At 42.3% G+C, this 20,644-nt stretch overlaps 1 protein-coding gene across 2 annotated transcripts in view; it reads right to left on the reverse strand.

Annotated features, from left to right (window-relative positions):
• The window catches only part of UBE2H (ubiquitin conjugating enzyme E2 H), a 103,698-nt gene that overhangs the window by 22,646 nt on the left and 60,408 nt on the right, over positions 1 to 20,644 (reverse strand). For both annotated transcript variants that reach the window (XM_029074221.2, XM_029074222.2), the window contains 2 exons: positions 3,000 to 3,039; positions 2,170 to 2,222 (listed from right to left, as the gene is read on the reverse strand). In XM_029074221.2, the coding sequence (XP_028930054.1) occupies positions 2,170 to 2,222; positions 3,000 to 3,039 (93 nt within the window). The remainder of the gene's footprint in view (positions 1 to 2,169; positions 2,223 to 2,999; positions 3,040 to 20,644) is intronic.

Consider the following 20,644-nt stretch of genomic DNA (forward strand, 5'->3'; position numbering starts at 1 on the left):
CCATGAGACTGAGAAGACAAATGGGTTGCCTGTAAGCACTTCTTTTGACATCCTGATTCTACAAGTTACCATAGGAAGAGTTGGTGCCATAAAGATTTTGGTCCATTCTTAAGGGTTGAATGGCCAATATAGGACCAATAAACAAACGCTAATAAAAATATCAGCATGCAAGTGGAGCTAAGTACCACTGCTCACAACAAAATATTTCAATTATGAAAAAAAACATGTCCAAAAAACAATCACCTGGAACTTTCATTGGGAAATGGTCTGGGCACCATTCAGGGCTGTGCACTCATGGTGAGGTTTGTCATGGGACAGGAAGTCTGTCCTATACAATTTTACAAACACAAACACAATAGATGCAGAGCAGAAACACACAAACAACTTTCCAATAGGCTACATATTTTCTTTCCAGCTGATTATGTCACCAAGTCAACTTGTTCTTCAGTATTCAAATAAATTATTTTCTTTCCTCCCATATCGAAGGCGATAAGGCTAGAAAGGAATTTAAGGTCTCTGTTCCAAACCCTTGTTGCAGTTCAGAAGCACTAAAATTAGAAAAGCAAATCCCCCATGACCATTCTTGGCTAGTTCAACGACTAGGAAAGATCCAGGGAGAGGGTTCACCTGTAGGCCACCCCATGGTTCAGGATTTCCCTTGCTACCCACCTTTGAAAACTCCAGATTCTTGTTAATAAAGAATCCCTCAAAGCACCTATTCCTGAGTTTGGAGAACCAGCAAAGAGAAAACCACTGAAGTTTGTACTGGATTTGCTTTGATAACTCTTTAGTTCTACGATTCTTCAGAGAATACTAAAAGAAAATAAAAAAAATTAAAAAAAAAATACACGGCCATGTATTTTGTAAAAGTGACGAAATCTTAGTCACTCTAGCCTTCTGCTGTGAAATCTGTGCTGAGAAGTGGGAAGTCTGAGAATTGGCAGATCTCTTCCGGAAAGCTTTTCTGGTCAAAGGTAACCAGAGAAAAAAAAATCTACAAACTTAAAAGATGACTCCGTCTCATGATAATAAAAACCAGCTTGCAGTATTTGATATGTACATTTCCACACCATGAATGTAGATGAGAATACCATTACATCAGATGTTCCAGGCAGCCTGCCATCCAAGACATTACACTGAAACCCCTTTTTTAGAGGAATCCGTTCAATCAGCCCTTGAGAATGTTCTTTTCCTCCGTCTGGTCCCCAATGGGCCATGGCCTCCAAACACTATTAAGCTTGTCAGTTCTTTGATGGGAGGGCTAAAAAAACCTCCCCCAAACAAGGTGATGTAGGAAGAAGTGCTGGTGCCTGAGAACTGAGAAGGCTGGTTTTAAGCCTCTGGTAAATCCGGATTAAAATGTGCATTCCCCTTAGTTCTGTCCCACCTGCCTGCCTTGTAATACACGGCGCACCTTCTCGCCCCAGCATAATCAGGACCCTTTTTGGTGCCAATGGGCAGGGGTCCTGAGTAAGGACTGCTGGTTGGTCAGAGTGGGGGGTCCCTAGAACCTCAGCCTTGTTTGCCTAAAAGGTAAAAGAGTGAGCTGGCAGTTGGAATGCTCTTCTTTTTCTGGATTCTTGTCCTGACCACCTGGAGCCAACCATCTTGAAGAGACGAAGGATCTAACCATTGGCACTCACTGAAACCATCGCAGTCATTTTTTTAGGAAAGGTCACCCAGAGGTTTGGGGCTCCATTTCTCTCAAGAAAACTGCCTCCTTCCAGCATCACCCCCATGGCCTTGTAAAGAAGGGGATTCAGTATTCCAAAGATGTCAGATAGCTTTCCTGGTATATCATGAAAATTGCTAAGGAGAAGTTGCTTCTTCTTAGCCCATATCCTATCCTGAGAGCAAAGGGACCACATTTTGAAATTAGCGTTCTCCAGAATACATGTTTACGCACACACAAACATAGAATATCAGTAAACAAAATATGATTAATCAGAATATAAGTAATCAAAACCACCCCCATACACATTCATATTTACACATGCTCAAAGCTAACCTTAGTATGAATTTTTGATTGAGGAACAAATGTTGCCGATCAGAGACTTAAAGAGTCTCTCCCAGTCCTCAAAATGTGTTAAAACATAGTGAAGAAACCAGCTTCATTCTTCAGGAATTATCTCACCACCTACTGAAAAAACATCCCATTGCCAAACTCACCATAGAGAGCTGTCCAAGTTTGATTAATTACATCTAGACACACAGTTCCTGACCTGCAACAGAAGGAAAGAATGTATTTTTTTTAAGTCTGAAGGTTAGCTTCAAGCTTTTAACGTCTAAGTTTGCTTCTTATCAAGGTTGAGTGATTATTCCATGGTATCTGATTAAACAATTTACTCAGGATAATCACACTGACTCGGCACATTTCTGTCCTGCCATCTTAAAAAAACTAAGGTCCTGAACTTCACCCATTCTCGATAATATTGACTATGCAGAACTCAATGATTTGGAGTTTAAAATATCAATAATAAAACGGCTATGTTGAAAGAAAAAATGTGTACTTAAGATTTCCTGGCTAAGAGGTTATCCTGATATGCAATGATCCAATTGCAGTTACAAATGACAAATGCTATTTTGTTTAAAAAAAAAAAATTACAAAAACTATGGTCAATATTTTAGGGCTGGAAGAGGAAGTAAATCTGAATTTTGAAAATAGGAACCCCAGGATTTTAGCTTTGCACAGGGCACTCTGATGTTACAAGAGGTATAAAGCTATAATGTTAGACTTTCTGTTGTCACGGCTACATCCTTAATTTCGGAAAATTACCTACAAGTACTTTTATAACAAACCATCTGCTTGGAGTATCAAAACTCCTTCAGTGCTGCAGATTAAATCTCTGCTTTAGCCACGCTTCCTGGCAAGCCCTCCTTTTAGAATGCTCTGAAAGACAGCTTTGGGTTACTTATAAAAGCAAAGCCCAGCTAGGAGAGGTGATCCCTAATCGCAGGGGGAAAGGGGTCCATTCTAACGATTTAAACAGTTTACTTACGCTTCATCAATGTTGGGATGGAAAATTTTATTCATGAATCCTGAAAAGAGAGGCATCAATTAATAGCAAAAAACAGCCAAACGGCAAGATCGCAAACAATTTCAACACATTTCCAAATAAGCAGTGAATGTAAATGACCAAATCCCATTTAGCCTCTAAAGTCCTTCACTGTTTCACCTTCCTAGTTCTTCAAAAGGCTCCAACTATACTATGTGCCAGGACAGTGCTTGGCACATAGTAAGCACTTAATAGATACCATTAAAAAACCCCAAATAAACAACCTAAGCAAAGACATCCTCAGGTTCTACAGGTCTTAAGTCTGGATTTAAAAAAAAACCAACCAAAGACACAAAATAACCACCTATGGGCTACAGTGCTGTAAAACAAAATGGTTTTCAGAGCTACAGGGGTCTTGCAAGAAAAACACGCTAAACACCATGATGTTTCTCACTGGCAGTAGGACAAAACCTTTGCAAGTCCTCGTTGACAAAGCCTCAAGTATTCAGTCCCCAAATTTGAAGTTCTGGATTTTAGCTTCTTGTTTTGAAGATCACTTACAAATAGTATCTAAAAAAATGACATTAATCAACTTGTCAACACCTCAGCCCCAAACTACAACCACTGAATGTATTTCACAAGGACAATGACCAAGATGTTTTCTGCCATCTTAATTCTGTCCATTTCAGTAAGTCTACTTTTGATTAAAACTGGGATGAAGCAAGGAGGAAAGCATATTTTTAAAATATCTCTATTTTTCTCTATCTCTATATTTATAGTTCACCTCCCATAGCGTCACTCAAACCTAAAAGCACTGACTTTTGAAGTCCAAGAAGAGTACAGTGCCTGGCACATAGTAAGTGCTTAAATACAATAATAATAATAATAATGACAAGTTACTGTTCATTGAGTTCAAACCAAGATTATTAATGCTTGGCCAACTTTCTCAATTTCAGAGGTTTTAAAGGACAAGGTTTTAAAGCAAACCTCTGGTTCAATGTTCTGTTCAGATGAGAATGAAAATGGGTAGATATCTCATCATACAACCTCTTTATGACAACCCTCCTTTTAAACATTTTTTTAGGGTATTTAAGTGCTTACTATGTGCCAGATATTGTAGTAAGAGCTAGGGTAGATACAAGATTATCTGGCTGGACACAGTCCATTTCCCACAAGGGACTCACAATCTGAATACCCATTTTTGAGATGAGGTAACTGAGGCACAGAGAAGTGAAGTGACTTGCTGAAAATCACAGAGCAGACAAGTAGCGGAGCCGACATTATAATCCAGGACCTTCTGACTCCCAGGCCCGTACTCTTTCCACTAGGCCATGCTGTTTCCCTTCTGAACTTTAAACACATTGAAGCTGCTTACTCACGCACCAACCATCACCAATCATCTCCGACTTCTTTACATTTTCTGCTTCTTATTACCACTCGTGGGTCCCTTTCATTACCTTAGTTTCTTTTGCATTCCTTTCCCATTCTTGAATTCAGGCTTTCTTTTATGACACTTTGGACAGACTCTCATTCAAGAGTCCACCCATTCTCAAGTTCTTCCCTTAAAAATCACTTCCTTTTCCAGCACCTACTACCGTGTTCCGCACAAAGTGCTCATTAAATACCAATGATTGATTTCTTTGCAGATTCTTCCAATAGTGCTTTTGGGGCCAAAGAGGTCGCTTCTTCCTCTTCTCTTTATACTGGTCTCTATTGGGTTGACATCTCAAAGGAACCACAGCTCTCTGACCGTCTTTTCACTGAGTTACCAAAAGAAGTTCGTGATGCCTCTGTCTTTTCATCCAGAAACCAGAAAGTATTGGTTCTGACTAGTTATTGGCAACCCAAAGCGGCAGTTATGCTGACTCACAGGGAGGCCATAGTGGAAGGAGGTGAGGGCCTCTGGGAGGGGCACTGAGTGGTCTCTTCTGTGATTCCCTGACAATTCTGATGGGGCACCATTCATTTATTCAATCGTACTTATTGAGCGCTATACTAAGCGCTTGGGGGAGCACAATATAAAACAGACACATCCCTGCCCACAACGAGCTCACAGTCTAGAGAGGGAGACAGACATCAATATGAATAGATTAAATATATTGCAATAAATTACATAATAAGAAGCTGCGGGAACGCGGTAGTGCAGGGATCCCCAGATGGCTACGCAAGAAGCCATATGAACCCCAGAGGCTCAGGACAAGTGGAAATCTCTGAACCCTGATCCTTAACCTTTGTATCCATCCCAGCGCTTAGTATAGTGCCTGGCACACAGTAAGCACTTAATACCACAATTATTATTACTGTTATAGAGAGGAGGTGACCACGACCACAGTCCCATAAACCTTCCTATTCTAGACCCCAACCAAGACATGACGGGATTACTGTCGTAGCCTTCCTCACCTTTCTCCAGTTTCTCGCCACCCCTATCTAGCTGAGAGGAGAATTAATTCCTGGCATAGAGTTGGTTGCCAGGAGCCACCCACTGCTCAGACCAGCCTCTCCCCATCTCCTGACTGCTGCAAGAGTGAAGCTCCTCCTCCCTTCAGGAGCAGAGGGAGGCCAGAAACGCCATGAGGTTGAAGCTTCTGCCCCAAAAGGACTCTGGGGGCTGTTAGAAGCCATCCCTTGCCCAGAGCAACCCCCAAGTCCGCCAAGCATCCATCAATCAGTCAATCAGATTTAATGAGCCCTTACTGTGTGCAGAGCACTTTACTAATTGCTTGGGAGAATACAATTACACAATATAAAGGGCACATTCCCTGCCTACAAAAAGCTTACAGGCTAGAGGGGGAGGAGGAGTGAAGCCAATACTTCCAAAGTTTTCACTGTTGGGAAGCAAGGACTGATTACCCAGAGTAGTGAAGTACTCATAAGTTACATCCTTCCAGAATGCATAGCTGCTATATTTATTTCCTACTGTCACTGTGCATATATCTTATTTTCACTGTGTTTATGTGTTTTCTTCTGTCCTCTGGGTTCTCTTCTCCCACTTAGAGTTGAGCCTCTTGTGGGGCACAGCCTGTCTCTTCATTTGATCTTCTTGTATTTATTCCAGTGCTTACCAAAGTTCCTTGCACATAGTAGATATCACACAGCTGACAAGTGGCCGAGCCGGGATTTGAACCCATGACCTCTGACTCCAAAGCCCGCGCTCTGAACTCAGAAGTGGGCTCCAATCACTTTTAGCATCAAGTTAAAATTCTTGAGCGTGGCCCTCTTTGCTTTCTTCTGATCACCCTCACACATTCTGCTCCGGCCAGGTAAATCCATATGGCCCCCTTACCCAAGGACCTGGCTTAGGGAGGCAAGTTAGGCTAGCAGAGGTGGCTACTGCTCTAACTGCACCACTGAGTGAAGTTGAAACCAAATCAGGGTCTCAGTCTCCTCCATCCAACAGCCCCTGCTCAAACTTCTTTCTCTCCTGGCGCCCATCATGCTTGCTACACCCACATAAGTCGAAGTTCATTTTAGCTTTCTAACCATTCCCAAGCAATTCCTCCTCTCCAGGAAGCCTTCTTTACTAAATCTTTTATCTCCTCTCCAAAACTGCACTCAAAACAGCAGCCTTTCCAAAAGAGCCCCAATTGGTTCCCTGTTGTGCCTTATTGTTCCCCTCACTTTGAATTTAGCTCCGTTTGGCTGAAATTTCCCAATCGATGGTATTTATTGAGCACCTACTGTGTGCAGAACATTGTACTAAGCCCTTGAATTTGATAAGAGCATATCCTATTAGTTTCTGCACTTATATTTCCCCCCTTTTTTCTTCCCTAGACTGAATACTCCTTGTTTTCCAGGATTGTGCCTTTTTACTTTCTTGGTAACTCCCCACAAAGCTCAGTTGAACTTTTAAACACAAAGAACACTTAAAAGTACTATTGATTGATTTTTTTTCCTCCCTGCTTCCTCTGCTGTGTGCCTTCTCTGATTGAAGTTATAGGTAGGGGAAAGTCTAAAGAAAGAGCAGGGAAGTGGAGGAGGGAGAGATGAAGTGGACCGAAAAAAGGCAGGAGGAAATCCTGGCTCCTTTTCATTAAGCCAACTCATGCAGGGTAGATGCAAGGTGGATTTTTCTGTCCTCAGAAATGGGAGGCTATTCTCTCCAGGTAGGAGAGGTGGAAAGAAAATTCAGAAATTCTTACTCTCAATCTATTACTCTAGGTGCCATTTCCTATGGATTCAATTTTCCTCCCAGCATCCAACAGCTTTTCCCTCCCCTCTCTAGAGTAGTAACAAGATGGCCAACTTGTCATCTGGGAATAAATACCATTAAAGTACAGTTAAACTTCTGGACAGCAAACTCAGCCCGATTACTGCATGTCCAACGATCATCTGATACGCTGTAATTTGCTCGGTGAGAAAATGGAAAGACTTCTCTTTAAAAACCTATATTTTAAATGAAATAAATAGTCTCCCTGTTCTAAAGTTGGCTAATCATGGGCCTTTTCTACCTAAGAGTATCCTTTTAGATAGGGCTCACCTTGAATGTAATTTAGGATTTACACACACATGAATATGAATAGTTGCCCTTCATGCTCCAAGACAACACTGAGAGTGAGCTGCAAGAACTAAGCGGCCAGAACAAAGGGTTTAGAGTCAATAGGTCTGAGTTCTAATCCCGGTTCCATCACTTGCCTGTTGTGTGACCTTGGGTAAAACAACTTAATTCTGTTCTCTCAAGTCAGCCTTTTCCAAACCCTCCACTCAATTCAGTAAACTTCGGCCTCCCTAGCCCATAATTAGCTTCTAGGTTCTGCAAATAGACCAGCTCTGCTCTCCTCTTCAGCCAAAACAAAACAAAATCATTTCAACTAGGGTATGCGGGGGGGGGGGGGGGGGGGGGGGGGTTGGTGAGGTTACAGACCTGACCCTTAACATGGACAAAGAAAGAGATTCTGCGCCGGGGTAAACATAAACAGAAAAGGTAATGTTTACTGTAAACTCTTGAGGTTTACATGTATGATTGGAGAAGAAAGACAAATAATCCCAAAGTCTTTGTAAAACAAAGATCAGACCATCTGACCACTTTCGAAATGCCACTCTAAGCCAGCTACAGGTTACAGTTGCTAGAACTCTGAACTGCGAGACAGGAGGTTTGGATCTCTCCCTCCTCGGCCAGTAACTCATTATCTGACCTTAGGTGGGTCAATGAATTGCAGTTTCTCTAGCTGACTATATTTATGCATCTAGAGACTTGTATTCCAGGGGAAGGCCCATTAGCATCAGCAGGACCTTAAGCAACCTTAAATAAATAATAATAATAGATGGCATTTGTTAAGTGCTTACTATGTGCCAAGCACTGTTCTAAGCGCTGGGGTAGATGTAAAGCTATCAGGTTGTCCCACGTGGGGCTCACGGTCTTAATCCCCATTTTACAGATGAGTTAACTGAGGCACAGAGAAGTTAAGTGACTTGCCCCAACCTCTGACTCCCAAGCCTGTGCTCTTTCCACTAAGCCACGCTGCTGTTAACTTCTGATTATCCCAGGAAGAGGATACCGCTGCCTTCTGGGAATAGTATAATGTTCCTATTTCTTTGGAGGGTTAAATAGCTAATGCTTGCAGTTACCTGAGTAATAGTAACTGTAGGCTTTCCATTAAGCTGAAAAGTTCCTCTTTTGGACAGGCTCCCCTTAATCCACACAACTCTAGCAGAGTGTGGTGGCCATGGACCTTCAAACGACTTCTAGATGAAATCAGTTCTCAACAGATCTTCCTCCAAGGAATCTTGCAGTGGGTGCTTGGGAAATGTCAGTGTTTAACTTTACTCACTAGGTGGTTTGATGCAAATCATGTGCAAAAGCCACGCTCTCTTATATAAGGGTACTTAATTGAAGCTATGGAGTACAAGTAATTGGGGATTTGCATATGCAACACTTAATTTTGTCTACTGAGGGTGTTCTCCCTCAGTATTATAAGGTGGCCCGAGTTGAAGACTTTTTTAAAAAAATAAGGAAATGTAGTTTATCAGCACATTGCACATCTAGACAATTTCTTGGGGATTAATTTGTGTTGTAAATAAATCACAGGAATGATGAGCGATCTATAAGGAAGCTGATGACTCCTGATGAATGAAAAACCACTGAAAGAAACCTCTTTATCCTGGGCGGCAATGTACTATTAACAAGGGAAGGGAACTGATCTTTGCAGATGACTCACTGAATGCATCTCTCGCCATACCAGACCTCTTATCTCCTCTATTACCTTGCATTTCCTCTTGCCTCTAGGACATCTCCACATGGACATCAGGCCGGCACCTTAAATTTAACAGATCTAAAAACTGAACTCTTTACCTTCCTCACTAAATGCGTTCCACCAGGTAACTTTCCCATCCATAGCTGACAACACCTCCTTTCTCACAGTCTGTGAGGCACAAAGCCTTGGGATCACTTAGTGCTTAAATGTAATTTCTGTGAAAAATCAGCAAAAGGGCCAACTATTCTAGGGTGTAAAATGAGACCATCTTCAACCACAAAAACAATAAAATGGAGTGATACGTGGCCCCCCACCCCTTTCATCCTAAGTAGTTTTTCTGTGAATGGTATCAAAGTTATGTCAAATCACCATTCAGCACCAAGCATAAGTGGGGATCCTGTTTGATCTCTTTTATCTAGTACGCTGAGTTGCCTGGCATCCCTCATTTCTAGCAAAATCAGAGAGTTGGAAGAGAACTTTAGCTTTAGGCCCTCAAGGAGATAGGGGGCTCTGGGAAGGTCTGCACTCCAATTTCCACAGAAAGCTTCATCTGAATCATCAGAGAAAGAAGCTCCACAACTTCCCTTAGGAATATCTCCCCCATTCTACTGTAAACTCCTTGAGGGCAGAGAAGGAGTTTGGATTCTGGTGTAGTCTCCCAAATGCAGCGTGCAGTTTTTTGCCCTCATTAGGTGCTTAAAAAAGATTTTTTTTCTATGGTATTTGTTTAGGGCTTAGTATGTGCCAGAACTGTATTAAATAGTGAGGTAGATACAAGATAATCGGGTTGGATACAGTACTAATCCCACACGGGGCTCACAGTGTTAACCCTCATTGTACAGGTGAGGGAACTGAGGCACAGAAGTTAAGTGACTTGCCAAAGGGCACACAGCAGACATCTGGCAGAGCTGGGATTAGAACCCAACTCCTTGACTGATTGAGGAAGGTGGGCAAGAAGTTCTACCTAATGTTTGCCTTAAGTCCTTTCTGTTGAAATTTCAGCCTTGCTCTTGCTATTTCCTTAAGGAAACAGAGAACAGCTGCTGCCATTTCTTATCGCTGAAGACTGTATTGTGAGCTCTCCCCCGCCCTCCTCTAGGCTGAATAAACTCAACTACTTGAGCGTATTTCTCACGGGGCTCATTTCCTAAACTTTCAAAAATGGATGCTGCTCTCATGGGACCGTCCTCAAGTTCTTGGTACCATGCATCTGTTGTGGGCATTCAACTTGAACACAGTGACATGAAGAAGACCAGACCAACATGGAATATGAAAGGAGGACTACTGTGATGGCTTCTTCAAGCTGTAGTCCTAAAGGTATAGCTTCTTGTCACGCTTACTCTCGTGGCCTAGTGGCAAGAGCACGGCCCTGGGAGACAAAGGACCTGGCTACCTAACATGAGACGTCAGACTTTAAAAAAAAAAATGGGGGGGGGGGGGCCTGGACCTGGGTCCTGAAAGTTCATATACTGGGTTAAGCCCCAGTCTTTGGTTTCCATCTTATTTCCAAATTCATCCATGATGGAAATCCCTTAACAAAACTAATGAATTTGAGATCGTGCAAGAAAAAATGAAGGTCAAACAACTGAAATTGTACCTCTAATTCATTGTGAGTCTTTCTTCCATGATAAATTGTATAGTCCTTGATGGCAGAGATCAGGTTTTTTTTTTATGGTATTTGGTAAGCGCTTACTATGCGCAATGCACTGCATTAAGCACTGGGGTAGATATAAGCTAATGAGTTTGGACACAGTCCATGCCTCACATGGACTCACAGTCTTAATCCCCATTTTACAGCTGAGGTAACTCAGGCACAGAGAAGTTAAGTGACTTGCGCAAGGTCACACAGCAGAGCTGGGATTAGAACCCAGGTCCTTCAAACTCCCAGGCCCATTGTCTCTCCCCTAGGCACTCAGATGCTAATGTACTTTCCCAACTGCCAATAAATACTAACTCTTCTCTCTTCTTTAAATTCATCTGGATATAGAGTGATGGCCAGTATTGAAGTAGAAGTGACAGGTCTACTACCTAGAATGCAGGAAGCTCAGGGGTATAAAACATCTGAAAAAAATTCCAGGAAGGGAGAAGTCACCTCTCTAGACTGTAAGCTCATAATGGGCAGGGAATGTGCCTTCTAATTCTGTTGTACTGTACTCTTCCAAGCGCCTGGGATAGTGTGTGCGTAGGAAGCACTAAACAAATACTGATTGATTCACGGTTTCCAGGTGCTCAAAATGATCCTCGGAAAAGTGAAATCTGACAATCAAAACCATAGTTGAGTTGATTACCACTGGGAAATCGTGACCGGCCATCCGTTTTTTGCCAAAGAGTAGTTTTACCTATGTTATTAGATGTACACGTGATTAATCGGTGAAGTAAAACTAACATCGGATGTAAAGAAAAAAGTCAACTGGAAGCAACTTGTTGGTATTTGTTAAGCGCTTACTATGTGCTGAGCACTGTTCTAAGCGCTGGGGTAGACATAGGGGAATCAGGTTGTCCCACGTGGGGCTCACAGTCTTAATCCCCATTTTACAGATGAGGGAACTGAGGCACAGAGAAGTTAAGTGACTTGCCCACAGTCACACAGCCGACAAGTGGCAGAGCTGGGATTCGAACTCATGAGCCCTGACTCCAAAGCCCATGCTCTTTCCACTGAGCCACGCTGCTTCTCTTAAAAGTGATGGTCTTTCTGCACCAAACTTGACAGAAGATATCCTAAGTAAATACACTGAAATGGGTATTTCTCCTTTGATTTTGAACTCAGGCAAGCTCTGGGTAACCTATCTGGCGTTGATGTTCCAGATGATGCCAGCAGTGAAACTTCTGGACAAGAGGAGGCCGGGGGGGATGAGGATAGAGAAGGGAGGAGAAAGTAGGACAAGAATTCAGAGAAGGAACATTCTCAGGACTGAACATGTTTCCTTTGGCAGGTTTCTTTTCCTCTTAGCCATGATATCACCTACCTAACCAATTTTCCACGTCTGCAACAAGTGGCTTTTCCCAACACTAATTTATTCCCCTTTAACTAAGAACTACTTAGAAGACAAAGCTGCTGGGGACCCTGAAAAAAGGTATTTTTACATAGATGGGGTAGGTGGAAACTTGTACTGTCTCTCTTTGGACTAAGCGGTGCTATACTTTCTTTCCTGTTGGGCATTTTCTAATGATGTGTTCTACTGAATAGCCCCAGATCTAGAAAAATCCCTCCAGGGAGTCTTCTGGATCCTGTGGAGCAGACCCAACACCTATAAAAAAGCACAAGGGCTTTGGGAAGAGGCTGCCTTAAAATCCACCTCTAACCTATTTGTTTTGCTTAAGGACTGCACTGGCTTGTGATCAGCCCTAAAAAAATCTGTATTAAAACATGGCAAAAACTCACATTTCGGGAATATTACAGGACAGATCTCAAACTGAGATGAGTTGCCAAACTTTGGTTCAGGCCATCCCAATAGCATTTGATTCACACTAACACTTGGGGAGACAATCACTTACTCCCCCTCAGGCTCCAGCATACTGGCACAGAAGGTAAGCGAAAGCACGTCAAGTCATGCTGAAAACAGATTCTGTTTTTCAGCTGTTCTCACGCTTGACCTAGGAAGGGAGGATGAATAAAATTGTGCATACCGAATACTCCTGAGACTACGTTAATAACCAGACCAGGGGCGGGGGCAGAGGAAAGGGGAAGGGGAAGGAAAAGGAGAGAGAGAGAAAGAAACGGAGACAGAAAGGAAGGGAGGGAGGGAGGAAGTGGGGAGAGAGAGAGAATGAATGAATTACCCTTAAGTCTCTGACCGGAGCTTTTTGTTTGCTTCATTTTGAATTCAAGCAAGTTGACGAGGGCATTTTCAAATGGCCAAATATGTTAAAAACTAGAGGGCCTTTAGTAGAACCCTGCAGCTTCATCTAGAATGATCCAGGGGTACAAGTGGCTGGAGAAATTTAAAATAGCCAGACGTAAGGTAAGGAGGCAGACAGCCAAAAGTATTTAAGTACAAGTTGTACTACAGAGGAAAGCTGGGCCCAGACCGGGGTTGGATGAGCCAACTATGGGTGAAACAATTCAATTATAGACAAAACGGCCCTAGAAGCAGCAGAAAAGATCTCGGAATCAGTATTTACATAACTCAGAAGTCGCAGTGTCTTGCATCTGAAGCCTCTTTTGAAACAGCCTCTGGAATAGTCAGGAGACTGAGCAGAGGGCAATTCTGAACCAAGCTACTCTGCAGGCAAGGTGAAAACTGGCCTGATGATTTGGGGAAAAAAAAAAAAAAGATTTATTTACCAAGACCTGAACTTATGCCCTCAGATCTCAGTTTCTGCAGAAGTGGACATTTCGAAAATCTCAAAATGTGCAACTCCAAAGGGCCAAAAAAAAAAGTAGAGGTAAATACAAGAGCACTTTATGCATGAATACAGACTATTATCCAAGGAAGTTAGTTATATAAATCTTTTGTAGATGTTTTAGAAAAAAATTTAGTTCTCCTGAAAGAAGAGGGGAAGCTAAGAGTACATGTTCCCATTGATACCAAATTCTGATGGGAAAGATATGGACTGAAGCCAAACACTGTTAGAAGCACAAAGTGACTCTAAAACTACAGAACATTCAAAGTTGAACTATAACTACACACAAATTGGACTGAATTTTTAGGCAAGTGTTTCAGTTATGTAACCAACTGCAAAGGGCTGAGTGAAAAAGCAACAAACAGAAATGGGGAATCCTCTGGCAAATAGGTGAGGAGGTGCTGGACTTACTCATTTTAAGAATGGACTCTATAATGGTCAGTTTGAAACAAATCTGATTGAATTTAGCAACTTGGGGACTTTCATTTCTGTTTTGAGACCATTTTATCCCATTCTTCCACCTAGGAAAAGGCACTAAAAGTTCCTGAGATGATTAAATTTGGCTATGGATTGTTTGATGCAAGTGGACACATCTAAACAAGTGATCATTTGGGGGTGCTTCCTTAAAAATACCATTAACGTGCCAAGATTCGGTCAGTCAATTCTATTTATTGAGCACTTACAGTGTGCAGAGCACTGTACTAATCACTTGGGAGAGTACAATATAACAGACACATTCCCTGTCCACGATGAGCATGGTGTAAGCTGCCCATTTGTTAGCCAACACAGTTGAGTCCCAGCTACTAAAGGTTCTGTTATAAAACTTTGAGGGATGGGGTAAATTTTAAGCAAAAAAATCCTTCACTAACCTCCAAATTCCAAAAGACTGTTTTTGAATAATACCAAAAGCATCAATAACCTTCGGTTCTATGGTAGCTTCTACATGAGAATATCTTACGGTGAGTGCGGTATAAAACTGAATATATACCCCATTTCATACACTTCCAAAAGGCATCCATGACTGCTTAGAGCAGGGACTTAATTAAAATTGGGACTTTTCAGCAAAGTAGAAGAAAATGACTCACACTGGAAATGGGCTCAGATGTCAAGTCTAATCACTTTACCTTCGGAAAGTGAAGTGGCATGTCTAAGGCCCAGGTTCACCATGACTTTCTACTTTAATGCCCCACCAAAGTCTCTCAGAATCAATCGTATTTAGTTGATCGTACTTAACTGAGCTCTTACTATGTGCAGAGCTCTGTACTAAGTGCTTGGGAGAGGACAATATAAGAGTTGGTAGACTCATTCCCATCCCCTATTACAATGGAGCAGGGCTTATGAGGTGCTGGACTTACTCATTTCCCAAATCATTCTTGCTAGTTACTGGGAAAGGAACTGGAGATTTTTCCGAGCAGACTCATCCAGTGAATCCCAAGGAAAGTGATATCAATTTTACAGCTGGACGGTGTCAGGGCACGCTACAAAAATCTATTCCAAAAATCTCATTTGTGTAATCTCTGGCCAGGATGACAAACACAGGGGAAGATTTTGGAAATTCCAGGTTTTCATTTAGACTCTATGGTAGGAGACTTGATCTGCAAAAGACCCTTTTGCTGGGATTCATTATGACTAGTGGCTTAAAAACGCCTGTTTGCCTTTAGAGATGGATGATCATCTGGGTTTTTGTCCAAGTTACAACGCAAAAGGACCAGTGTCACCTATGACCCAGACATGACATTAAAAAGCAAAACAATTAAAAAAGGGATGGTGTGGAACACGGTCAGTGCATAGTACGTGCTTAATAAATATGACTGAATGAATGAATATGCCGCTGAAGCAAAGATCAGTTTAAGTAATCAGTTGGCCAATCGTATTTATTTAGTGCTTACTGTGTGCAGAGCACTGTACTTACTAAGTGCTTGGGGGAGCACAATACACAATAAACAGACACATTCCCTGCCCACAACAAGCCTAGAGTCTAGAGAGAGTGATTGATAGACATTAATATAAATTACGGATAGGTACATAAGTAACTTTGGGGGGACATGTAAGGACAGTGAGATGACATGAGAAAGGCTATAAGCAAGGTGAATATGGTATGGCTGAAGATTGTTGGGCGGTGTCACATAAAAGCATTATACCGTGAAATGAAGTGAAAGAGGCAATAAAGCAAAGCAAATACAGTAGTGCTGAAGATTGTTGACAGGTGTCATAGGCTGGTAGTTCAGAGCAAAAACACCACCAGGCACGGAAAACCACAAATACGCCAGCATAACAAAAGGCAGCACTGTGTGGCACAATGTGGAAGTCAAGCATTATCTGTTCAACACCGATTATTTGTTCAACAGAGTGGCTTAGTGGAAAGAGCCCAGGCCTGGGAACCAGAGGACTTGGGTTGCTAATCCTCGTGACCAGCTGTGTGATCAGGCAAGTCATTTAACATCAGTTTCCTCATCAGTAAAATGGGGATTCATTATCTGTTCTCTCCGCCACTCAGATTGTGAGCCGCATGGGGTAAAGGGCCTCTGGCTAACCTGATTATCTTGTACCTATCCCAGGGCTTAGTCCAGTGCTTGGCGCATAATAAGCACTTAAATAGCATAATTATATTCATCAAGGCCGGGCACACATAGCTCCCATTTCTTTCAAGTTCTACCACAGCATACTTTTTTTTTTTAAAAAAACACACACAAACTGTTATGTTGTTATATTTTACTCTCTCAAGCACTGTGCTCTGCACCCACAAGGCACTCAAATATGAATGATTGACCCTCTTCTTTCATGTGACCAAAGTAAATGCCTCCTTTTCTTCAAAGAACAGATCGAACATCTACCCCCTCTGCTTAGAACAATTTGCAGAGGGACTCATTAAAGGGATGTCAAGAAGGAAAACTAGCACACTCTTTCTCTGAGCATATATCGATGTCCCTGTTTGTGGGACAATACTGGTCTGACTGCCCAAATGGCATTTCTTCTAAGAAGCACGGGTCTCGGAATCAGGAGGACCTGGGTTCTAATCCCGGTTCAATCATTTGTCTGTTGTGACCGTGGGCAACTCACCTCACTTCTCTAGGCCTCAATAACCTTTATCTGGAAAATGGGGATTAAGACTGCCAAGCCCTTTGTGGGACAGGGCCTGTGTCCAATCTGTTTAACTTGTATCGACCCCAGCACTTAGTAAGAGTTTAACAAATACCACAGAAGAAAAAGCGCTTAACAAATACCATTATAAAAGCAATGAAGTAACTAAATCAAATGAGGTCCTCGTCTGCTTCCCGCACTATGCTCAATTAGCCGGCTTTCCTTCCAAAAAGGTTTGCGCTTAGTGCTCCACATGAAGCAGAGTGGCCAAATGGATAGAGCACAGGCCGGGAAGTCTGAAGACCATGGATTCTAATCCCAGCTCAGCCCCTTGTCTGTGTGACCTTCAGCAAGTCACTTTATTTCTCTGTGCCTCAGTTCCCTCATCTGTAAAATGGGGATTAAGACCGTGAGCCACATGTGGGACAGGGACTGTGTCCAACCCAATTTGCCTGTATTGCTTGTAAAGATGTGCATTTATGTACATATCTTTATATTCTATTACTTCTGCCTATGTAATTTATTTTCAAGCCAATCTTCCCCACTAGAGTGTATAAATCATGAGGGTAGGGATTATAAATACAATTCATTCGATTGTATTTACTGAGCTTACTGTGTGCAGAGCACTGTACTGAGCGCTTGGGAGAGTACAATACAACAATAATAAACAGACACTTTCCCTGCCCACAATAAGCTGACAGTCTGGAGGGATCATATCGACTCATCATCAATGTTATTTATTGTGTGCGGAGCACTGAACTAAGTCCTTACTGATTTTATTACAATTCCAAGTGGTTTGTTCAGTGTTTATTGAGTGTTTCGTCTATGGAGAGCACTGGATTAAACACTTGGGAGAGTAGAGTACAAAAGAAGAGGGAGAGATGGTCTTTGCAGACAAGAAGCTTACAGACTAGGAGGACACAAAATAAGCGCTCCATAAATTCAATTGATTCCACCATTCTGCCGGCTCCCTGTGAAGAACCATGTTGTTTATAGTTGGTAATGCCCTACTGTGGTACCAACACCTGGTAAAGATAATATTCCCCATCAATTGTTAGTACAGTCAACAAAATCTTGGTTATGAAAAGTTAGTACAGGAAAAAAAAAAAATCAAAAGCATGTCATGTGACACCCAAAACAAGCTCTGACTAGAGAGTTAAGCAACAGTATTCCTAAAACTTATGAATATTAATAACCAAAATAGGAAAAGTACAAAAATTACTCCAAGACAAGCTACATGGCTTAAATGCTACACTTGCAAAATATCTGGCTACAATTTGCGTCAGGCCAAAGTGCGTTATGACTCACTTGCCATGCCTAAAATTACACTGCTAGAAGAATCCTAATCGGGGTCACTAATGTATACCCCAGGCCCCAACCACAATCACATCCCATCTACTATTCCTCAAGCTCTACCACAAAGGAAACCCTACAACTTCTCTGGCTAGCTCAAATGCTTTTTCTAAAAACAGAGTACTCCATTTAGGATGGGCCTCTTTTAACTGTAATTTGATTGTTATTTGAAACAAATAATCTCTTAGCTTTTTTTCCCAGAGAAAACAAGGATGAATAATATAACAGGATTCATTTTCCCTCATATATTGTACATTTTAAGAACCGATTTTTGAAAAAAAAAAAAATGTACCCAGAAAACACTGTTCTAAACAAGTACTCATCCTGACCAATTTCCTATTGTGCCTTAAGACCGAAAGAAGTAGTAACCAACCTGAAATAAGCTGGTTAATAAAATAATGGGGGCCATATATCAGAGAGGAATCTCACTCCAGTTTCTATTTGTCACCTCATTTGCACAGGTTTACAATCAGGAAAGAATCAGCAAGCTATAAAATTTTCTCAGGCTAGAATATGGGGCACCAATAGGCTAAATGGCAACTCAGAGTTAGAGACAGAACATGTCCTAAAAGCAACAACAAGAACAGTTTGTGGGCTTTTGGAAAGTTTTACTCGCATAGAAGGTTTTTATGATTTATTCCATTGGCTTGTCTGTTACCGCATAGACTGTGTCAAAACTGAAAACTACCATCCCTCATTAGGGAAACTATTTGGAAGCAGTTCTTGGAAAACAACTGAGAATTGAATGTTCCTCTGAGTTACAATACCGCTTCCCCTCTCTGGGACTCCAACTCTTCCAGGCACCTCTGCTATTTTTATGTCACTTCCACCTCTTCCCGTGCACTGACCCCAGGAGCAGTGCAGTTCTGATCTAGCAACTGCACTGAAAATTGCAGGGCCAAGAGCCATGAAAAGAGATGGAACTCTGACTGCAGAGAGTGGCATGAGGGCTTCAGAATGAAAATCTCCTGGCCTCCTGACATTTTGGGCTCCAGACCAAAGGGCAAGCACTCTAGTCTGTGATCCGGGGTATGGCATTTTAACCGAGGTCCTCAAAATGAGTGTAAGGTAATAAACATGATGGTAAAATAGCTTTGTACAAAGTAGCCTGTGGTTATTGTCAACCTTCTTCTAAGGATTGTGAAAAGGGGTCATTTGAAGTGCAGTGTTTAGCAAACGATTTCAAATCAAAGACCTGGGCGCTGGAAGGGAGCCATCCAGCTCTACTTTCTACAGTTCCGCAGCCGCCTGCCCCTCCACCCCAGTTTATTTCCTTAAAAGATTTTAGAAGACTCAAGACTGCTTAAGTGGAAATTGCCAAGTCACTGTTTGTATTAGCAATAAGATTGCCCAACCTGAAAAGCAGTTACACTTGTTTCAATAAGCCCTTTAAGGAATACTAGTCAGTCTTTTTTTTTTTTAATCAAAGCTAACATTTTCAGGCAGAGATGAGACCTGCCTGAAGTCAAAGGGCTACAGCTAAATGATCTCTCTTCTGTCAACCTGAAGCATCACTTTTAGGAGAAATCCTTCATTCAGCTGTATCTCCAGGACTTGGGTATTTGACCGCGTCTACTGATGATGATGACGGTAGTACTTAGGTGCTTTGAAGGGGCAGTTGGATTAACACCAAATATCAACAAGTGCTGCCTAAGGGATAGAGCATGGATCTGGGAATCAGAAGGACCCAAGATTTGGCCCCGGCTCTGCCGCTTGTCTGCTGGTGACCTTGGGCAAGTCCTTTAACTTCTCTGTGCCTCTGTTACCTCATCTGAAACATGGGGATTAAGACTGTGAGCCCCATGTGGGACATGGACTGTGTCTGACCTGATTAGCTTGTATCTTACCCAGCATTTAGTACAGTGGCTGGCAAACAGTAAGTGCTTAACAGAGAAGCAGCATGGTGTAGTGGATAGAGCACAGGACTGGGAGTCATAAGGTTATGGGTTCTAATTCTGACTCTGCCACTCATCTGCTGGGTGACCTTGGGGAAGTCACTTCACTTCTCTGGGCCTCAGTTACCTCATTTGGAAAATGTGCATTGAGACCATGAGTCCCACATGGGACGGGGCCTGTGTCCAACTTGATTTGCTTGTATCCACCCCAGTCTTTAGTATAGTGCTTGGCACACAGTGTTTACCAAATACCATTACTATTTTTATTATTAATAACAACAAATGCCATTAAAAAAAGCAAAAAAATCCCACCATCAATACATGGGAGGCAGAGCAGTTGCCCCTAGAAATGAGAGGGGAAAGAGTGTGTGTTTCAATATTAGCCCATTTCCTTCTGCTGGGTGGGCATAAAAGGGAGGTGGAGGGGCGGGGGGGGGAGGGCTGCCTTTATTCAGTAACCAAGTGAGGCAGCTGCCTCAGATCGAACCCCCTTGGAGGCCATGGCAGCAATTAAAAAATTGTAAAAGTCCTCAGCCTCCCTGTGCCCTAGCTAGAAGCAGCATCTGTATAAACGAGGATCTGGAAAGGGAACCCAGAGGGTATGGAGCAAACTGGGGGGGTCAAAGCCCTCCCCCGGGAGAAACACCTGGGTTGGAGAGTTTGGGCAGGTGTCATGACGGTAAACTGCATGCAGCATAACACACACATGCAGCATAACACACATGCACATAACACATGCAGCATAACATGATAATGTCATATGAAACAGGAGGGGGCAATATTT

This window comes from Ornithorhynchus anatinus, chromosome 10 (genome assembly GCF_004115215.2).
Source record: "Ornithorhynchus anatinus isolate Pmale09 chromosome 10, mOrnAna1.pri.v4, whole genome shotgun sequence".
NCBI classification, from domain to species: domain Eukaryota; kingdom Metazoa; phylum Chordata; class Mammalia; order Monotremata; family Ornithorhynchidae; genus Ornithorhynchus; species Ornithorhynchus anatinus.